At 41.8% G+C, this 19,946-nt stretch overlaps 1 protein-coding gene and 1 long non-coding RNA gene across 7 annotated transcripts in view; one reads left to right on the top strand and one right to left on the bottom strand.

The window, feature by feature from the left end:
• ALPK2 (alpha kinase 2) overlaps positions 1-19,946 on the bottom strand; it is a 165,041-nt gene that overhangs the window by 32,653 nt on the left and 112,442 nt on the right. For 4 of the 6 annotated variants that reach the window (XM_051642191.1, XM_051642190.1, XM_051642192.1 and 1 more), the window contains 8 exons: positions 18,249-18,396; positions 17,619-17,746; positions 17,478-17,513; positions 15,206-15,480; positions 15,009-15,097; positions 12,101-12,318; positions 10,335-10,383; positions 879-3,455 (listed from right to left, as the gene is read on the bottom strand). In XM_051642191.1, coding sequence (XP_051498151.1) covers positions 3,221-3,455; positions 10,335-10,383; positions 12,101-12,318; positions 15,009-15,097; positions 15,206-15,480; positions 17,478-17,513; positions 17,619-17,746; positions 18,249-18,396 — 1,178 coding nt within the window. In that variant the 3' untranslated portion in view covers positions 879-3,220. Of the gene's footprint in view, positions 1-878; positions 3,456-10,334; positions 10,384-12,100; positions 12,319-15,008; positions 15,098-15,205; positions 15,481-17,477; positions 17,514-17,618; positions 17,747-18,248; positions 18,397-19,946 lie in introns of those variants that run through there. The other 2 variants (XR_007891783.1, XR_007891784.1) reach the window with 1 other exon arrangement.
• Positions 3,450-6,207, top strand: LOC127395366 (uncharacterized). The gene is made up of 3 exons (XR_007891786.1): positions 3,450-4,275; positions 4,872-4,969; positions 5,409-6,207. It is a non-coding gene; the product is annotated as an uncharacterized LOC127395366 (long non-coding RNA).

Here is a 19,946-nt window from a genome sequence, read left to right as displayed (position 1 = left end):
CAGGGGACATATGTATTTTCTGTAGCAGCACGACTAAGGTGGGTAGAGCAGCTAGTTTTCAGTCCACAGAGAACAGCAATTATTAGCGAAGTATTTAAAAAAAAAATCTGACATGAAAAGTTAGACATGGGCAGACAATGTGTCGCAGGCTTGAAAGGCATTTTGTTTAGTCTTATGTGGGGGGAGAGAAGATGGACCGTTGCCCACAGTCTGTTAATCACCATTTCCCATCAGTGTTTGTCATCACTGGAGCTCTCTCTGTGTCACTGTCCAACTATTTATAGTTTAAACTCTTTGTCTCAGTCAGCCAGAAACATCAGCAAGGAGCTGAGAATGTTTCTGAGAGGGGCCTGCATAGACAAGGTGTTCCTGCCACAGAGTTCCTGCCTGCCAAGCAAAGCAGACAGGTGGGCAGAACAGACAGCTCAGCACATCTGGAAGAGGAAGGGGCAAGAAGGAAACAAATAAAAGGCAAAGACTCAATTCTGCACTTCCCTGAGATAAACCAAAGAGCAATCAGCTGAGTACCACAACTGAGCAAGGTTTTAAAACTTGCCAAGATGGCTTTAACCTGAGGTCATCAGCCAAGCATTTTCTCCTTTGGTAGCTATTAATGTATAATTATTTCAATGTATTTGCATATGTAGCTGAACTCCAGGGCAATGACTGAATTTGACCAGGATCATGTGGCCTTATTATAATTGAAGCTTTCATTCTATTCCAGAAAAATGACTGCTTTAACCACTGTATTGCCAGGTTTTCCTATTGCCATCAGACTTTCCTCTGGCAGAAATTCAGGAATTGTGGCTCACATGGTGTTGTAATCCACCAGCAATGTAAGATGTCTGATAACAAACAAAACACACTCAATACACTCCTGAGCTGTGGAAAAGCATCCATTTTAGCTGAGTCTATGTCTATTTAATCCAAAGATGATAGCTTGTTGTTCTAGAACGTTCCATGTACACATTTACTCTGCAAGACCAACAATAAAATGGAAATTAGGTTTTGAGTACAGATGTCAAGTCTAGTTGAAAGATTAATGAAAAATACCAAATCCATCAAAACAGAAATATAACCAGAATATGGCCTGAGTTCTTAATAACACTCCATCAGTGGACTTGGGGGACAGCTCCTCAGAGAGGAAAACATTCTACAGGCTCACTCATGCTCACAGCCAAGGGACAAGAACATCAGCATCTTTCCTCTAGAAGGCAACACAGAGTGCAGAGCCTTTCCTTGTGCTATGCTCCACAGACATGAGAAGCACCAACATTTTCATTCAGAGCTGTGGATATTTTGGCCAACAGGTGTAAACAACATTTTCTCCAAGTTTTTGACTAATCAATAAGGAAGGAAATTATTAATCAGTCCTGCAGACAACTGCAGGGATGGAACTATGGTCACACGTGGGTGCTCCAAGAATCCATCTGAGTTTAGCCACTTGGAGGATCGAGATCTCTGTATTTCCAGACAAGGGTAATATTAATTTGACCCAGATTTCAGTCACACTCAAAGTTTTCACATTTCTTTAGCATTTTCTATTTAGAAACTCATCTTTCAAGTAAGTCTTTCATACATTTAATTTTACATGGACTACAATACCACCCTAATTTCTACAACACCATTTTGTAGTTCATCTCCTCCACCTAAGTTAGCAGAAAACTACTAAAAACTCAAATACTTCAGAACAACTCTGAGAACCACATCCCATGTAACAGCAGGAATTTAAAATGCATGTCTCTCTGATACTGCTTCCTTTTCCCTCAGTGGAGAGTCATAGGCCCTTTTTTGGTACAGTTTATCTAACCTGTTTCAAATGTTTGTTTTTCAGATGACCTGCACTCTGCTCTAATTTCCATTGGGAAGGCCTCCATTAACCATGAGGGAGTCCAGGATGACAAGCCTACCAGCTACATCTCCACTGCAGTCTGATGAGCTTCTGCCCCTAGCCAGCTAGTCCCCAACACTTTCTCTCTTGTTTGGCATCCACTGCTTATCAGTGCAAAGCAGACCCTAGTCTGAAATCACTTTTATCTTCCTCAGCACCGACGGGACACATGGGTGTGAGTTTCTGGCACTACCTGTTATTATCACAGAGGGAGATGAAGTCTGGCAATGTTCAGTATTTGTACCCTGTATAAGGCACTGCAGTCTGGGTTTTCAGCTGCCACCTCCAGCAAACTTGCTGCAGTCTTCTGGCATGTGTAGTTCCCTCATAATCTCCACATAAGCTACACATACTTTAACAGAGCACAGCACCTTGTTTCAGTTCTGGCCCTGCCAAGGCATTTTGGGTAAATCATGACTCTTCAGCAGACAGGTGCTGGCCCTGTGCACCTGCCAGGTTTCTCCAAAACCAACTCTGTGCTACACAGAAAAGTCATGGTACTTATTTTAGCTGAAAATGCTGCAAGGTACTGGAATGCTCCTGGGTGCAATGGTTTATTTCAGACAGTGGCTGTTGGCAACATGAAGGCTCCAACCATCTATCCCACAGCAGGACCAGTGCCAGCACAGCAGTACTGTGCCATGGGTAGCTGCAGAATCAAGGAAGCTTGCACAGAAAGCAAGGAATTCTATGAAGTGAAAAGTTGCCTGTCTTTAAGCTGATGACATCACTTGGTGAGGACCTTGCAGATGCTGGCTGAGGGGGGCTTGGAGAGCAGAAGACAGGTATGTCTGATGATGAATGGTTTTGTCTTGTATTGAAAGACATGTATGTGGGAGAAAAAAAAAAATTACAATAATAGGATTATACTAGGATTACAATATGCAAAAATCTGGGAAAGAAAACAATTTTTCTATAGTAGCCTGAGCAACAATGCTGTGCAAAACTTTTACTAAGTGATATCTTAAGTATATTGGTGTTCATGTAGCAGCTGAACCCACAAAGGCCACAGGCACAGACAGAAGGGAAGATGTTCCCCAGTGACCTGTGGTGCACCCAATGTCCAAGACTCAAACTGTGCAGATACCAATATGCAGAAGGTATTTGTAAGGTAATCCCAGCAGATGGCTTAGTTTGTCTTCAAAACCTTGCCCCGGTGTGAAGTCTCAGGCACCAAGAATCAGCTCCTTTCTTTGTTGGCATCAGCATCAGGATGACTTCAAAGTCATGTAAAAAGGCAAAGGACTTAAGTTATCCTCACCAGGTGATCAGTGCCTGTCACTACTGCATATCCTGGAGAGGAGTTTTCACAAGACGGGGCAGTGCAACTCAGTGCTCTGAAGAAATGAAGTCTCTAGTTTCTCTTGTTTTCTTGGCCACTGTTTTCTTTATAGTCGATGAGTTTGGTAGATTTTTGCTTTTCATGGATGTTGCCTTCCTCTGCTTTTGATGAGTGGTTCGGAGAGATTTCAGCCCCAGCATCTCACAGTACTTATTGCACTGGTGGAGGGCTCTGAACTGCTCAATGAAGGAAATTGAGCAGTTGCCTTTAAAACCCTTGTATCTGTAGCAACAAAGAAAAAAAAAGCCAAATGGGATTTCAAGATTCATTTTCAGCATAGGGAGGCAGAGTATGATTGTTGATTCATAAACATTTTGAAAACATTAAGCAAGTCTGTTCCAGCCATGCTGTTTTGAGAAGCACCTACTGTGACAGAAAATCAAACTGAGCCATTGGGAGGGGAAAGAAATGAGGTAATAAATCGTGACAGAAGAGGGAAAAGGGTTAAATAGGCAAGTTTTGTGGTCTGTGTCCTTGCTACTGTTTTTAATTTCTCTTGGTTGGGAATGTAATTGTCTGCTGGCTAACTCTGTCTCAGTAATATGCAAATGAAACCCGTTCTGCATCAGGCTCTACTAGTAGTTCTGTTGGCTGCCCTGAAGAGATGAGGGTACCACACAAGGTCTTGTCAGAACCAGAAGCTGTTTTCATCCAAACACGTTCACAACTTCGATGCTATGCTCCTCCCTCACCCAGGCTGGGAGGCAAGATCTCAAGGAGCCAAGCCTCCAGGGGAAGGAGGTCAGAAGTGTTCCTGAGGAGTCTCATCCTGCCTTCACAGTTCCCAGGCCATCACCACATCTCCCACTGGCACCTCTCCCTTCTTCAGTGGGCCAGAAAAGCCCAGGAGTAGGCAGAGCATGTACATCCCTCTGCTTCTCACCCTGCCACTGGTTGCTGACATTTCCTCTGGGGCCTGTTTTTTAAGCTGCATCAGTTTAAGCTGCACTTTCGTTTTAAAGGAGTAATTTTTGGTCAAATGATCAGGATGAAGAAAGGAGAAGACAGACCAGGATATTCCTCTCCTTCTTCAGTAATCTTAGTAAGTGCATGTTCTACCCTGCTCTCTTGGCTCAGTGAACATTCAGTGTCCTGAGCTGTGAGTTATCATTGCACGAAAAACAAACACACCAGGTGTAGAACTGACATGAGCACCACATGCTTCTGGTGCACCATTCCAGAGAATTCCCTTCCTCACACAGATTGCATAGGAAACACTTGCTCTGAGCAGGTCAAACTCTGTCTGACAGAGAAGCATCTTTATTGCAACATAGTTTGCAAAATTTCTTCCACAAAAGAATGGTGCCAGTGATGAAAAATACAATAAAGGACCTTGCAGCAAAAGGGGACAATATCTGCCTCCAGTTACATCTATCTGTCCTATTTTGCATCTCTAGTGTTCCTCTACAGAGAACAAATAGAAAAGTTGAAAACTCAGATTGACTGGTTTCCTAGTATCAGTAATTCCATCCAAGGAGAAAACTCTCTGGTGGAGAATGCAAATCTGAAAGTTTCTCTAATATATTTCAGAAATAACACTTATTGCTTATTCGAACACATACCAACATGGTAATGTATATTGGCAGTCCCTCTAACAGCACCAAAAAAGTAATCTCTACATTTTGCTGCTGCTTTTAGACACTGTCACAGTTGCCTATCCATGGAGGATGGATCCCAAATCATTTCAGACAAGCTACTGCAGCCCTGATGATGAAGACTTTGCAGCTAATTGTAAGGTGAGCTGCAGACTTTAATCTTCTAAGGCATTAAATTATTGCTGGTGGTTAATTTCAATAAGAAAAACTCTTTTGGAGTTCAATTTTCTCATCATAAGTATTGAGGAGTCCTTTTGTCTTCTCACACCAATATTTTATTTTCAGATTCTTCTTTGAGGTCAGAGTTTTTGAATGTTAAATATGAATCTCAATGAAATAAAGCTCCAAAAGTATTTTACTGCTATTTGTCATGTGAAGCTGCTCATATCAGAGAAGGTTACCCTCTTAAGTGGAATAGGCAGTGAGCCTGCCCTGCTCTGGAGAAGCTACTCACCTAGCTTGCTAGAAACTGCCAGATGAATCTCAAAGGGTTAAGATTGTTTTTTCCCTCTCCTCTCCAAGTAAGCCTGTGTTTTGTTTACCCAAAGGAAGTTTAAGAGGAGTGCTATTGTTCCTTCAGGACCATACCCTGGAGCTCAGCAAGGTAATGAAGTGTTCTCTGCTCCTTCGAGAAATAATAGACTTGAGACTTTTTACTTGTGCTCCTTACTTGAGCCACCAGGTGTTTGCTCCAGACACATCAGCAGAACCGAGTTCCACAGGCAGACAAGTCTCTGCTCAGCAAGAAAATCTCTTGGTCCTGATTCCGGAAACTCATTAAAGCAGAGCAAAGCACTGCCAGCAAAGAGCAATCACTTAGACCTCAATGTTTGTATTAATTTATCATGAATTTTCAAGGAACCGTTGGGTCTTTCCAGTGAGTGCCAGCGGCACCTTGCACTGTCCTGGGGTGTCACCACTAGGTGCCACAGCAGTGTGTGTCACAGCTGGAGCTGCCAGTGTCTGAGGAGGTGGAAGGCTCTGTGCAGACAACCCTCAGAGGCAGCTGCTTCCTCTGGAATCTGAAACTCCACTACTGCTGCAAGACTGATTGCCCAGCTCCACCTCTGCACTTGGTGTGTTCTGGCAGACGTTATCAGTAACTCCCAGAGCAATCCACGAGGTGAGGAGCCTCACTGCACTGAACGCTGCCTGGTTTAGTTTCTGGCTGCAAAATGACTGCACACTCTTGCTCTTGCTTTCTTTTCTTCCTAGGAAGCCATTTTGTTGCAGCTAAAGAAAATTTCTTCATGAGTTTTTCCCATGCTATAAAATTTTGAGAATACTTTTTTTTTTGGTGGAAATAATATTTGAATGAAAAAGTTGTGCTAAAAAAATCCACTTTTCTTATGCAATAAATAAAAGTCTGTCTAAATGGCTTTCCTGTCTGTATTTGGTACTTGTCACTTCCTGTGTGTCTTTGAAGGAATATCTAAACAATGAGCAGAAATAGTAGCATTTGATCAGAGGATACTGAGTGAGAGACACTTTGAATGAGCATTTGACTGCTCTGCTAACTTCAGCTTGAGAATTCAACAAATGCAGAAGTATTTGCAGTAAAAGAACATTAATACCTTGTGAACATGAGAGAATATTTATGTTGAAAAAATGCAATTATTTTTATTTTACTAGTTTTGTTCCTAAATCAAGCCATCTTCATCTCCCTTCTCTGAAAATAGTATCTTTGTGTTTGACCCTGCAGCTACAGATGCGGCCCAGGTCACTCTCCCTGTCCACTTGGGAAGTAGAGAGGCAGGAATGAGCCTAGTTTGGCCCTGCAGTGTGCTGACAGCCCCGGCTCTGTTAGCAGGCCATAAAAAACACATCTACAGATGTGAGACCAAAGGTTTGCATCTGAGCTGTCCCAGCTGCTCACTGTTTCTTGGTCACTGCTTCCACATAGCCCCCCTGTGTGCTTCCAGATGGCATGATTTGTTCTGCAGAGACCTAGTGACCACAGCTCTGCTGTAATGTAGCAGGATTTGTGAGCTTAATTCAAACCATTCTGTCCTGCTTTAGCTGGTGGTGTGTGTAACTGGGGGAAGGTCTCCATTAGTGAATGGCTTCTAAATGGTACAGTCTGTATCAGTCTCATGTTTTGTGTTCAGAAAAACCAAAATATTGACCATTCCAAGCCTTGAAAAATACAGATCTGTGACCTTGCACAGCACATGCTATTAATTCACTGCCTCGATGACTGACACGTAAAACCTGGATAAAATTCCGTCTCCCAGACTTAACAGTTAGGAGTTGGCCCAAGCTAAATCTTTCTTAAATCTGAACAGGGATTATTTGGTTTGTCTCCACTCTTAAAACTCCCCAATGCCTCTTGTTGCTGTGTGGAGTAAAACAAAATTTTCCAAAGCCCTGAAACCAGACAGTTTCAGATCCACATCTGGCAAACAGCACCCCTGTTAATCACCATGACCCTGGGTCACTGTGGTCCTGATTCCTTCATCTTTGTTTTTATCATTCTTGGCTGAATACCTGGGCACCTGTGCACACCTGCCAAACTGGCTCACTGCCCTCAGAAGCCAGTCACTGTGTTTTATTGGTTTTGTTTACGTTCGCCAAAGATTCTACTAAATAGCTTATTGAAAGGATTGCTTGGCCAACTGGTGCGCCCCAGTGGCTAGTTTAGAATTCCTTTCCAGGCTTTTCGGTTTCTAGTTAGGCTTCGCCCTCTGCTGACAGACACTGCATTGCAGCCACTTCAACACATCGATTACATACATGACCATTTGCTTTGGGTCGTTTGGTTTCCAGTTCACTGGTAAAACAGACATAGAAACATTAATCTCTCCACAGCCTCTACAGGAAGGAGGGAAAGTTGAAGACAAAGGATATATAAATACCCACCCAGAAATGTTTGTTCAGACCTGGAACATTAGTCTGGACCCCAAAAAAATCATTAACAACAATGAGTAAGGCTGAATATAGTCACAAAAAAACTAATATATGCTGATTATTGTGCTTGGTTTACCAGAAACACTGGGGGATAAATAATGGCCATGAATAATTAATGACAGTTGCCACACTAACTCATGCAAATTCATCACTAGCAGTTTGTACTATGACATTAGATCATTGGGCAGCTTGATTACATGACAAGCATGGCAGTGGTGAGGGGGAAGATGGATTTCTTTTTCAGGTTTTTTTCCCCTGATCACAAGTTTAATCATAGAGTGAAAGTAGAAATCTATTTCATTTACATTCCAACCAGGAACAACACATTTTCTTCCATTCATCAAGGATCAGAGCAGCATTTCCCAAGGATATTTTGGTGTGCCTTGCTGTGACCGGCCCAGGCTCAGAAGCACGGGAGGCAGAGGATCTGTCCCTGACCTATGAGGTCATTACTCCTGCAAAGACTGGAAATGGGAATTTCTATACGCAATTACACCCAAAAATCAGCTTTGCATCTTCTCTAGCAACACAATTAAAATCTTAACAACATCATACTGTATTTTTTAGTGACACAGGACTCTGCACATTCTCCCCAACGCCTGAGATAGACACACTCTCAGCAGCGTGGGTTCTCACTACCAAAGGCAGCAATAGCCAGTGACACAGATGCATTTCATCTGTGTTCCATTTGTTTTCTCCATCCAGGCTTGCAGAATTAAACATTTAAAATATTAATGCAGAGGTGTCCTTTCTGGGAAAGGAGCATGAAAAAAAAATACAGGACCAGGAAAAAATCTGCTCTCAGACAAAATGATACTTAACAATTTTAAGAGACTGTTCACAAAGGGAATTTATACTCCCTTCCACTTGACAGAGGTAATCCTTACTAGAGCTGCACTGTGTTCTCACTTCACCTTCCTCTTCCCTAGTCCAACATGTCTCTTTATAGGAGTAATTTCCCACAGTCAACTGGACAACCACATCCATTAAAGCATTTCTATAAATCTTCTGATTCCAGAGATCAGTGCTGCCTAAATAAAATTTTTATTACTTCTTTGTTCTATATCAGGATGATGCAACTTTATTTAAAATTATTTCACTTTAGATCCACAGCTAAAAGCGTAAATCAATGTAAGTTCTGAAGGGATGCCAGCCTGGAAATGTTAAGGATTTTCCCAGAATAACCTGGGGTCAAATATTTAATAATTTAAAATATATTTTACAGGGGTTTTTTCCTGTATCACGGGTATATAGAAAAGCTCTAGTTCAGTATAAACACTGAATACATGTGATCACATCTGCTTTTTCCTGTCAGTTTCTCAAAGGAGAGTATGAATTTAACACATTGGTCACAGACATTTACCCCCAGTTTCCTTCCCTTTCCAGCAGCAAGCTGATTCAAATTACTTCCTACACTGCCTATTCCTAACAATGGCTCTTTTCACCTACTGATAACCAGAAGCTCAAATTAACAGAAACTTGAGAGAAGTGGAAGAAAGTTAGAACATTAAAGGCCTGTATCTTTACACACATGCTTTAGTGTCTCAAAAAGGCCTGAAGCCATTGCAAAACTACTAGGAAACAGGCCTCTTTAAATATTATGAACAGATCTTTTGCTACAGCTCAGAATTTCTGCTTTTGAGAGAGATGCGGAAGAGAGACAATCAAATCCCTTAATCCATTTCCTTTTTATTCAGGTAAGTGGCCTATACCAAGCTAAGCAGGTAACTTTCTGTTTATCCATGCAGCTAACAAGAACATGTGCTCAAGAAAAGCTTAAGATTACTGCCTGCTATAGAAGTAAATCTAACTCATAGGGCTGAGAAAAGTCTTTATAAAAGCTTGTGTCATAAATAGATACTCCAAAGCTTTGGCATTTTGCTGGCTGCAAGAGGGATTTCAGCTTCTTCTCGCATGCAGCTCCTGCACCACCCCTTTACATTCCTTGCAAAAAAGGCAATATAAACTTTGGCCCCTTTCAGGGCACCTAATTCCCACCATACTGTGGTAGAGATCCTCTCTTCTAGCAGTGGAAGAGTAGGAGGGGAGCACAGTGACCTCGGCTACTGGCAGCAGGATCCAGCAGTAGGGCTAGGTAGAATAAGCACTGGTGTTTGCATTGCTGGGGCAGTGCAAGCTCAGCTCGAGCTCCATGGTCAGAAGCTCTGGACAGCACAAGCACCAGGACCCTCATTGTACCCCAAGCTGGAGCCAGTGCTGGCCCTGCACTGTCAGCCCTACCTTCCTCCAGCTCACATTCCATCAAGTGACTTATTTGCTTGTAGGTCACCAGAGACCTTGGTTTCACCCATTAAATGCCCTTTGAATAAGCCTCTTTTAAGGGAGGCATCAAGGAGAAGCAAAGCCCAGTCTACAGTGTAGCCTTGCTCTTCTAGAACGAAAGAAACATGTTTCCCTTATAGGCAGGCTCCCATAAATATGAACAAAAATAAGTTAGAAGAGTCAGATGACAAGTGTTTCCTTCCAAAGCTAAAGCAAGAATAAATTCCCAGTGCACTCCCCCCCCAGCATATTTACATTGTGACCAGACTGGTGTGTAAAGCAAAACCATGCTGCTGAGAAAGGATTTTTCACTCACCCCTTGGCCAGAGTTGCTATGCCAACGTCAGTTAACTTCATTCCTACACCTACAAGGCATTAAGGAAACAGAGAGCTCATGTTACACTGGGATTTCTAAGAATATCTTCAGGTTTAAGAGCACTACATAGAGAGGCACTGAATGTTATTTATTGATTAATGTTTTTAATTATTTGTCACCAGTTTACAAAAAAACATTTTAAAGTCTCCAGCTAAAATCAGGATGTTTGTGCTGTGTGTCACCAGCAATTTCCAGAAGTCAGTCTCTTACCTGTAGTGTACAGATAGCAAGGTTATAAATAGAGCAAAACATGTTTCCTGAGCTGGACACTCCGTGGGGGGGGAAGGAGGGGTCAGGCTTTGGTGACTGCATTTTAAGAAACATACAGATCTTTGTTTGTGTACCTGCCCTGAGATGTGTATATTTATTTATGGGTTTTGTGGTTTCCATGTTTTGCAAACTTGGACTACAATGTCTATTGGTTGGAACTGCATATTTGCTTTGTTAATCAAATAGCAACAGGTCAGTCAATCTTACTGTTACTTTTTGGGTGAGAGATCCAAAATCACTTTCTCCTGTCCCTTTGCTGACTTGTTTATAGGCAAAATCCAGTCCTGCAGGGTGCAATTTTTATTGCACAGGAAAATTACAGTCTCAAGAGCATTCTCCTTGGAGAATACCCTCAGAAATCTCAACTGGCATGCCTGAAAATTGCAGCCTAGATACTCAAATGAGAAGATGATTACGGAGGAAAAATGCTTCATTCAACAGCAGCAGGTATATTGTCCTCTGTGGCAATATCTTGTTGCTAACATTCCTGCCTTCTCTTGTTAAAGACTGTGGGGTATTTTATAAGAATCCACCTTTATTTGGTTTTCTTTAACAAGGCTCTGTCTTTCTGTTTCAAAGACATCTCTACACACTGTCTTGGGTGCAGGCCCAGCACCTCAGCAGCTGGGAGCAGTCACACCCATAGGAGCACAGGGGCAGCACATAGCAACAGCAAGGAGGGCATTTCTTCACCTTTCCTCTTTTTTTGAAGAAACATGTTTCTTCAGACCTAGCAAGGACCTGGATGTGGAACATTCCACTGCGTGAAGATTTTTGGTAGGTATTTAATTACGAAGTGAAGGACTAGGATTAACAACAGAGGTCCTTAATTCACAAGACATTCAATAACCTCTGGTAGGTGAGACAATGAGCCAGACTTTACTCATATTGAGTGTCCTGATTTCCCTGGGAGGCCTTGTGGAAGAACAACTGTTCCGTTATGAGTGTAAGATTTGGCTTTTGTTTTCCAAACTGTCTTCTTATAAGAACATAAACTAGGTTAAAACTCCCTTTCTCTGCTGATTATTTAAACATAATACTGCATAGGCTTATATATGTTAGCCCCTGCTGCCGCTGTGGGCAATTAATTAATGTCTTTCTGTTCCTAAGGGTGACACAGACAAAAAGACACAGTGTGCTTAAAACAGGCTATAAAATAAAATATCCTCACTCTTCTATCTTTCATTCTGATCTGCACAAGACACTGTATACAGCAGGCAGAGGGCCAGGATACTGCCTGCTTCTGCAGAAGACTCTGCCCATTACAAGGTTATGGAAGAAGCCCATTCAGCATTGCCAACAGGACACAGGAAACCAAGAATAACATGGCTCAGAAATCAGTCTCTGGAAGTTCTGCAGTTCCAGGGATTGACTGTGAATGGTCACCATTCGTATCATGGGGAAGCCGTTTTATCTTCCAACCTCAGACAACTCACCTTGCAGGTCAGTAACAAGCAAGTTTCCATTGGTCTTCTCATAGACCCAGTGTTGGAAGGTGCAACACTTCTGGCCAGCCTCTGAGTCTCTCCTCAGGAAATTTACTTCCTTGCCATCCCTGACAGAGTATTTCACAAAGTCCCCAACCAGCTCCTCCTCCACCGTCGCATAGGGGATGTTATTAGCAGGGCGATGAACAAGAAAAATAGGAATGATCCTGAAATCAAGGAATAAAAACTAATAAAATCCAGAGTTCTGTCAACGAAGGAGTTAGAAACTGCCAAAGAGGCTAGTGATCTCAGAGGCTGAATGAACAGCTACCAACTCTATACCATACCAGGAGACATCTGGATAAGACTGGTATCTGCCAAGTAGTGCTAGAATGTACTCACAGCATCCTCTATGTGCATATTGACTGGCACTATTTACCCAGGTGTAAACTTCTCCAAAGCATGCTCTCCAGGGTTGTCCTGCTACCCACAAAACCTAAACTCTGCACAACACAGGGTGCTTGCTTATTTCAGAGTACCACTGCTTTAGCTGCTCAGGATGACTGATCCATGATTCGGTCTTTGTGAGGTGTGGAGCACATGCAAATTTGGACCACTCCAGAAAGAGCTTTGCCCAAAACCACTGCAAGGACAGGATTTCTCAGACTAGACTTCTAAAACCTGGCACATCCAAAGCTAGCAAACACTTTTGATAATGAACATACAAAGCGACTACTTTATCCAAAAGTTACAGGAAACAAGAAAGTCTATGGAAAGATCATCAGATTCTCAACACAAGTTGGCTCCAGTGAAAATACAGAACCTGAAGATTCTTGGACTTTGGCAAAGTTTGGATCCAGGTCAGAAAACTTCAGCTAATTCTGTATGAAGTTTTTAGGAAATGGCAAACTTGAAAAATACTCTCTCATTTTATTCATTTAGAAATTGAAATAGTTGAGCCAGAAAGACTGAAAAAGGTCTGTAGGGCTCCAGGCTGAGTCCATTTATGTCTAAAGATGCACCAAAATCTCACATCCAACAGTGAATAAACGTTGCTTGGGGTTTCATGGTCTTCCCAGAGAGAAAGACTGAATGTGAAGTGACCATTTCAATAGTCTGGAACGAACGACTAGCACCAAGAACTTCTTGGTTACCGAAGTTCCTGCTGTTTGGAAGGCAGTGTTCTACCCCACAGTCTTCTTCTGTTTGTACTGACACTGGGAAAACTCAGCACACTAGTTAGTTAGTGTTAGGCAGCACTCTGATACTACAGTGTAAGTTTCCAAAAGTATACCTGAGTAATAAAAGTAATACCTCAGTAAAAATAGTAAAAGTAATACCTCAGAGTACACAAAAAGTGACATCAGTGTCTATTACAGTGGAATTTAATACTTCTCTGAGGTAAGGTCATTTTGGAAAGTAATTCAGCTGGAGCTGGCAACAGAACATTTTTATCATCCAGCTCACAAGAGCTCCTAGCACTACCTCAGAACAAATGTGGGAGATGACTGTCACCACAGAACAAGTTTCTAGTTACTTGCTCTCCTACAAATAGTTTCATCTCTTAGAGCAACACTGCCAAAGGGGTGGTGTGGTTGCTCCTGACATACTGTACTAGATTCTGGAAATGGCAGCACTGTGACTGTATGTATGGGCTCTGTATAGCAGAATTAGTCACGGGACAGAGAACCACATGTAACCACAGCACTTCTATGTTAAGTCTTCTAGTCCTGGTCCACAATCAAACTTGATTGACACCATTAATTTATTTGCTGTTATAGTATTTTACCCTATTGTTACAGCACAGGCAGCTAAACTGCTACAAGACCACGGAACCTCTGTCTCTCTCCCCTTCCTTTTATACACATCCAGCTGCCAGACCTCTGACTAGTACAGGACAGTGCTTTCTCTCATTTTCTCAGCCTTCTATTGCAGTCAAGTGTGCACAGGCTAAGTCTGTAGCTAACTCTGGAGAACATGGGTGACTTTTCTTTTGCTCTATTTATCTTCTAAAATGTTGCAACGTCCTCTTTTAAACACAAGTTTGGTCTGACAAGGGCTGGCTAGAAGAAAGGAATCCAGCCTTAAAATTTGGAAATTAAAAAGCAAACCAAAATTATATGAACATCACTTTTTGCTCCTCTCTGCTGTCTTCCAATCAATTGTTTAGAATAAGGCACCAGATCTGAACATTCCATGTGCCTGTTATTTTCACCAGACTTGTAGCTTCATAGGGTACATGCTCTCTCTGGTACCAAAACTAGGTTATATCCCATGCCTAAAGAAATCTCTCTCACACAAATTTTACTAAAAGCAATAAATTTCCTGAAAAGAAGCTGATACATTTCCTGAAAAGAAGCTGACTTGCATTAATATTTTCCCTAAAAGCTTTCACTGCCACCTCCATCACTATTTCTAACCCTGGAAAGCTGGCTTTAAGCAATCATTCCAGAGGCTGTGTTTTAAGTGGTCTTTTTTTTTCAGGGAATCAGTGCAGCTGATCAGATCTATATCATCTGATCAGAGATGGAGCTTTAGCCTGCTGTCAAGCATGCAGGTCTTATCCTTGAAGTAAGGCAGATGGAATGTCAACCATCCATTGCTAATTCAAGTCTGCCCAGCAGTGTGACTCTAGAACAGCAAATCCTTTGAAAAAGATCCATTACAAAATCATGCCTTTTGCCTGCTATTTACTGTCTTTACTCCTTACTATCCTTTTCTAATGGGAACGGAATCTCTCTCACCACCTCGATACTCAGTATTATTTAGGTCATGACTCCGGCGTAACACTGTCCTCAGGATTCCTCTTTCTTCTTCTTTAGCACTTACTCCTAGAGGACAGTGGGCAGCTGTGGCACAGGACAACAGACATATACATACGTCTATATCTATATAAAATATATATAATTGTACTCACTCTGGTACTTCCCCAAAGCCTTCCAAGGATTCAGCTTCAGCTGCATATATCTTTGCATACTCTCTTGCTGTATTTTGGACATAGCATTCCTGTATTACAAACAGATATGCCAAAACATTTAACAGATCACCTGCTTGAATATTTGCAAGACAGCTTTTTCCCACAATTCTTGCTTACAAAGGACAGGGCAAACTTACCTCCAGTGCTAGTTTGTAGTTCTTTTGGACTAGGTCATCCTCACTCTTGGTCCTGTATGTGACAGCATTGTGCACTTTGAGAACACAGGGGTGGCCAGGACTGAACACTGGCACCAGCCCCTGCAGCACTTTGCTTCGGAAGGCTTTCCGGTGCATGCCTTCACCAAAGTGAAGCTCTTCTGTGGCTATGATTCCATGCAGGTTCCCACCAAAATAGCTGTCTCTGATGAAATCTTCTCTGAACATGAGCTGCATGAACTCGATTTCTTCCATACCTGAAACACAAGGAATGCCACTTTGTTGTGCACAACATCCTTCAAATGCGTCTCTCCACAGAGTATTAAAGAAAATGCTCAGTGGAAACAGAATCTGTGGCCTAACTCGTGTTAATATGGGGCTGGGACTCTGGTCCTCTACATGGAGCTTGTTGCCTCTGCCACCTGAAGCTAGCATGGAGAAAGGTGGCAGTTCAGGTTCACAAGGAGAGAATACAGAGACTACCAAACAAAAAGCAGAGGTAAAGATCAAGAACTATTAGAGGAGCTGTAAACTGCAGCTTCAACCTAATGTGAAGTAAGTCAAACTGACCGAGAACTAAAGAGGCATTGAGGGAATACAGAGATCCTGCCAACTCTGCTTTCTGGGGAAGACAGAAAGAGTAATAAAGCTAGTGTGCAGCGGTATATGTAGATACAGACTTAAAAGTAGAACACAGTTCTGTGCTCAGAGCACATTCTTCTGAAGCTAGCCTGTCTTTTCAGAAAAGCCAGAAGTTGCTGGTACAACCAGAGCTTGGTTTTACTTTGCTTAGAATGCCTTCTGGGAAAGATTCTGCCAACGTGTTTGCAGAGGCACTCAGCTGAAAGAGGCCTCTGTCCTTATCCAACAGCACCATGAGGGACACATGCCTTTCCTAGTACCAACTACATTCCCTACATCATCTCCAGTGCTGCACACTGGCAGATTACAGGGCTTCTTTTACACCTACCAAGCACTAGGTTAAAAGCAGGTTAATTAACAAAGATATAAGATAACAAGATTTTTTTAATAAGACCACATTTCTATAAAAGACCATGTTAGTTTCAATCAAAAAGTAAATACATCAGTTTTAGTGATCTTTATATTCAGGATAAATTGGAACAATAGCACTCCTCTTATCCCCCCACATGTGGATTTTGAAGGTACCAGCAGTATAAGAATGTGTGTCTAAGTTTGTTACAGCTGAAATCAATTAGGATTATGGATTTCACCCTTTTAAATGATTACTGGAATAAAAATTTAAAAAACTGCATAAAGGGGAAAAATAAATGATTAAGGTTAAGCACTGATAGAAACTAAAAAATTTCTAACTGCACTTCAAAGCTATCTAATTATAACATTTCAAGGAACATCAGTGAAAAAGGTAAGTAGGAGAACAACAGGTGTGTATTACACACCAACTAATTCCCTCCAGCTCCCCTGGTTTACATTCTGTACACTACTGCCTGTCTTTGAAGCACAGAGTAACTTTGCACTTAAAAGCTAGAATTAGAAGGCTCGTTAACTCCACCTAAAATTGTTGCTCTAAAGTTATGCAAGGCTGTTACATGAAAACCCCCGTCTTTATTTGAACAAGGAACTAAACATTTAATTTTATTCTTCTAGAAAAAGAAGAAAAATCCATATTCCAAACGAAGTGCTCTGTAAGCACAGTGTGTTCAGAAAAGCTAACCCCACTTGCAATGCCCTGTCTTTAGCAGCAGCACAGCAAGACACAAGCCGACTGCTATTAAACACAAGTTAACATGGGGAAAGCATTCCAAATCCCCATGCCTGCCTGTCTCCTGGAGCAACGTTACATGGCAGGCGACTTGCAGAGACCATGTGTCCCTGCAGCACTGCAGGTTATTGTGCCAAAGGAGATCTCTGTGCTGTGCTTCCCTGTCACTGCCGTGCTGGTGCACCTGGGGAAGGAGAGTGACACGCCACATGCCCACCAGCAGTGTCACAGGGGTCCCTCATCCCCCTGAGCACCATCCCATTCCACCTACCCAACCCACATGAATTAAAGCTGATTTTATCTTTCACAGTACAGCAAAGGTGAACACAAAAAGGGAAAGACAGCTGGCAAAAACACAATACTAATTCAATGGCTTCAACAGATTCCCAGAGTTTCCCATGGGATAACTGTCAAAATGTCTCAGCCTGGTTATATTTTCCCACCCTTTGTTCTACTTGGAAATCAGAAGGAACAAAGATTTGAGCACTCACTCAAGCAGATGTGTGTGCTTACCTTCACAATTCTGAAAACTTGAGAGATGTTCCAGTACTACAAGAAAACAAAGAAACAGATTTTTTAGTCATAAAAAAAGCAAAAATTAATGGAAACTGCCATTGTCATTATTATTAAACAAAATTAGGAACTGGAATTTACCTTCGGAAGTAAGATTAAACTCAGCAGTCACCTTTCCATATGTATTATTCAAGCAGCAGTAATACATTCCTTGGTCTTTGTTACTGGCTTTAGTTATTGTCAAAGAGACAGGAGAGTCATCCTGGGCACTGGAACAGAATTTGTTAATTTTCCACATTAATACTTCTGAAAGTTCTTTCCCAATTATTCTGTATATCTTGCCTCCTGTTCCTGGAATTTCTATCCTCACTACAAAGACTAATTCAAATATGATGCAAGCAGACAAAATATTTTCTTACATCCTGCTTAGAAGAGTTCAGCCTATTATGAGTATAACAATAGGTAACCGTATCACATTCTGAGAGAAAAATACCTCAATCAAATAAAAAAATAATTAAATCACACCAAAAAGCATTCTAATATTCCTATCAATATCACGACCAAATGAAGTACGAACATATAAAAGCCCAAATTGTTGTGGGCTGTTCCTCAATATTGACTCCTCACTCAGCTTTCTCTGTTCCTTTCCTTTTTTCAAGCTAGATATTTGCTCACAGATGCCTATGTATGCAACTTCTCAAGTGGATCAGAAGCAGATGTTATTAAAAGGGGCGTATTTTTCCCAAAAAATGTTCAGAAACATTCACTCACCTTCTTTGCATTTGAGCTAGTAACTTGGAATCTCTAGTCCATGTAATGGTGGAGTCATCATGAATTTCACCAAACTGACAGCATAACTTAATATTTCCAGAGCAGTCAGGGAACAACTCTGCTTGAATCTTCTTCAGCAGCTTGGGAGCTTTAAGCAGAAGAGCCAAATTTTAGGATTAGAAGGCAATTATATTCTTTGGGCATTTTAGAGGAATCCCAGAATGATTTGCAGATGTTAAGAATACAAATCTGACATCAACAATTAATTATAGTTTATTCTGATGCAGAAACCAAGGCTTTAAAATATGAAGGTTTTAAAAGCCTGAGTGTGTAAGGTACTGAATCAATGGAAGTGGTTTCAATGCAAATACATTTTGAATGTAGGGCAAAGGATCGCAGGGAAGTTCTAGCCTGAAAAGGCATTGACATAAAACAATTTCTTAATCAAAACACATCCTCTCTGACCAGCTGCTTTCATCAGTAAAAAAGGACACCACAAAGGCAGAGCACGCTGTATGGATACATAATGAGAAATCTGATTAACTGATTACTTTTAACTAGTAGATTTTTTTAAACTGATAATAGTCTTTGAGAAAAAAGACTTTAAGTCCTGGGAGATGCTCAGTCTCCAAGATGTTCTTGGAACATACCTAGCACATACTGCCAGGGAGAGACTCTTTGCAAGATGTGGTGACAGCACCATTTCCTTTCAAACACAGCTGGATGGGGGAACCCACACTGACGGGTTAGATATTTGCATTTGGTAATGTCGGTGGCCTTCCCTTCCCTCTTCAGTGTCAAAGAATTAAGTTCCCATCTCTACAGAAACTCCCTGCCTTTCCAGCTGCAGGGCACAGTTTTTTGCTTAGACCATCATGCCAAGCAAACCCAAAATCACTCAGTTTACAGAAAGAGCACCCTGCCCAGCCTGGGAAAGGTGCTGACAACCTGGTTCTCTGCTTGGCTCACAGGACACTCCAATGTCTTTGCATGTGGACGTGGCATGAGGGGGAGTATAAAGGGTACTTGGAAAGAAAGGGAATGGTTTGGGGATCATGACACATCCCTGTGCTTAAATGCCACATCCCTGCTAGATGTAAGGGATGTAAAATGCAAGATGTTATGTTTCCCATGTGTTAATTTCATGCTGCTGCATTCTGAATGAGCTGGCAAAACACGTCTCCCTTAAGGAATCCCATTCCCATTCCTGCAGTCTAACTTTCCCCATCTAATGCTGGAGGAATGCTGGATCCAACTCGAAGGGTCAGGCACCTGGAATCCACTGCTATGTTTAACTTGCAGTCACTTAAGTCCTTAGGCCAAAGAATGTTGCTGAATCAGGTCCAAAATGACGCAGACAGTATGTGACAGGACTGCAAATAGACCTAACAGCTCCACATTCCCTGCCCTAACCACCAAGTTGTCCCTCCTGCAGCTGGCAATGATACAACAGAGAAAAATGAGTGTATACCAGGCTAATCACACCAACCTTCCCATAATGCTGGGCAAAGGTCCACACAGTTCTCTAAAGTACAAACATACTTTCATTTTGGTCCAGGCTGAAGCAGATCAGAAGCATGTTAAGAAAATTCATCCTTATCTGATTCAAGTTTGAATATTTAATAAATTTTTCAAGCATAGCCTCAGGTACATGGAAAAATATCAGGCATTTCTCGGTAACTGCCGTTTCCTGGCTCT

This window comes from Apus apus, chromosome Z (genome assembly GCF_020740795.1).
Source record: "Apus apus isolate bApuApu2 chromosome Z, bApuApu2.pri.cur, whole genome shotgun sequence".
Classification (NCBI taxonomy): Eukaryota; Metazoa; Chordata; class Aves; order Apodiformes; family Apodidae; genus Apus; species Apus apus.
The sequence above is the reverse complement of the archived record's forward strand: the minus strand, read 5'-3'. Positions and strand labels throughout refer to the sequence as shown.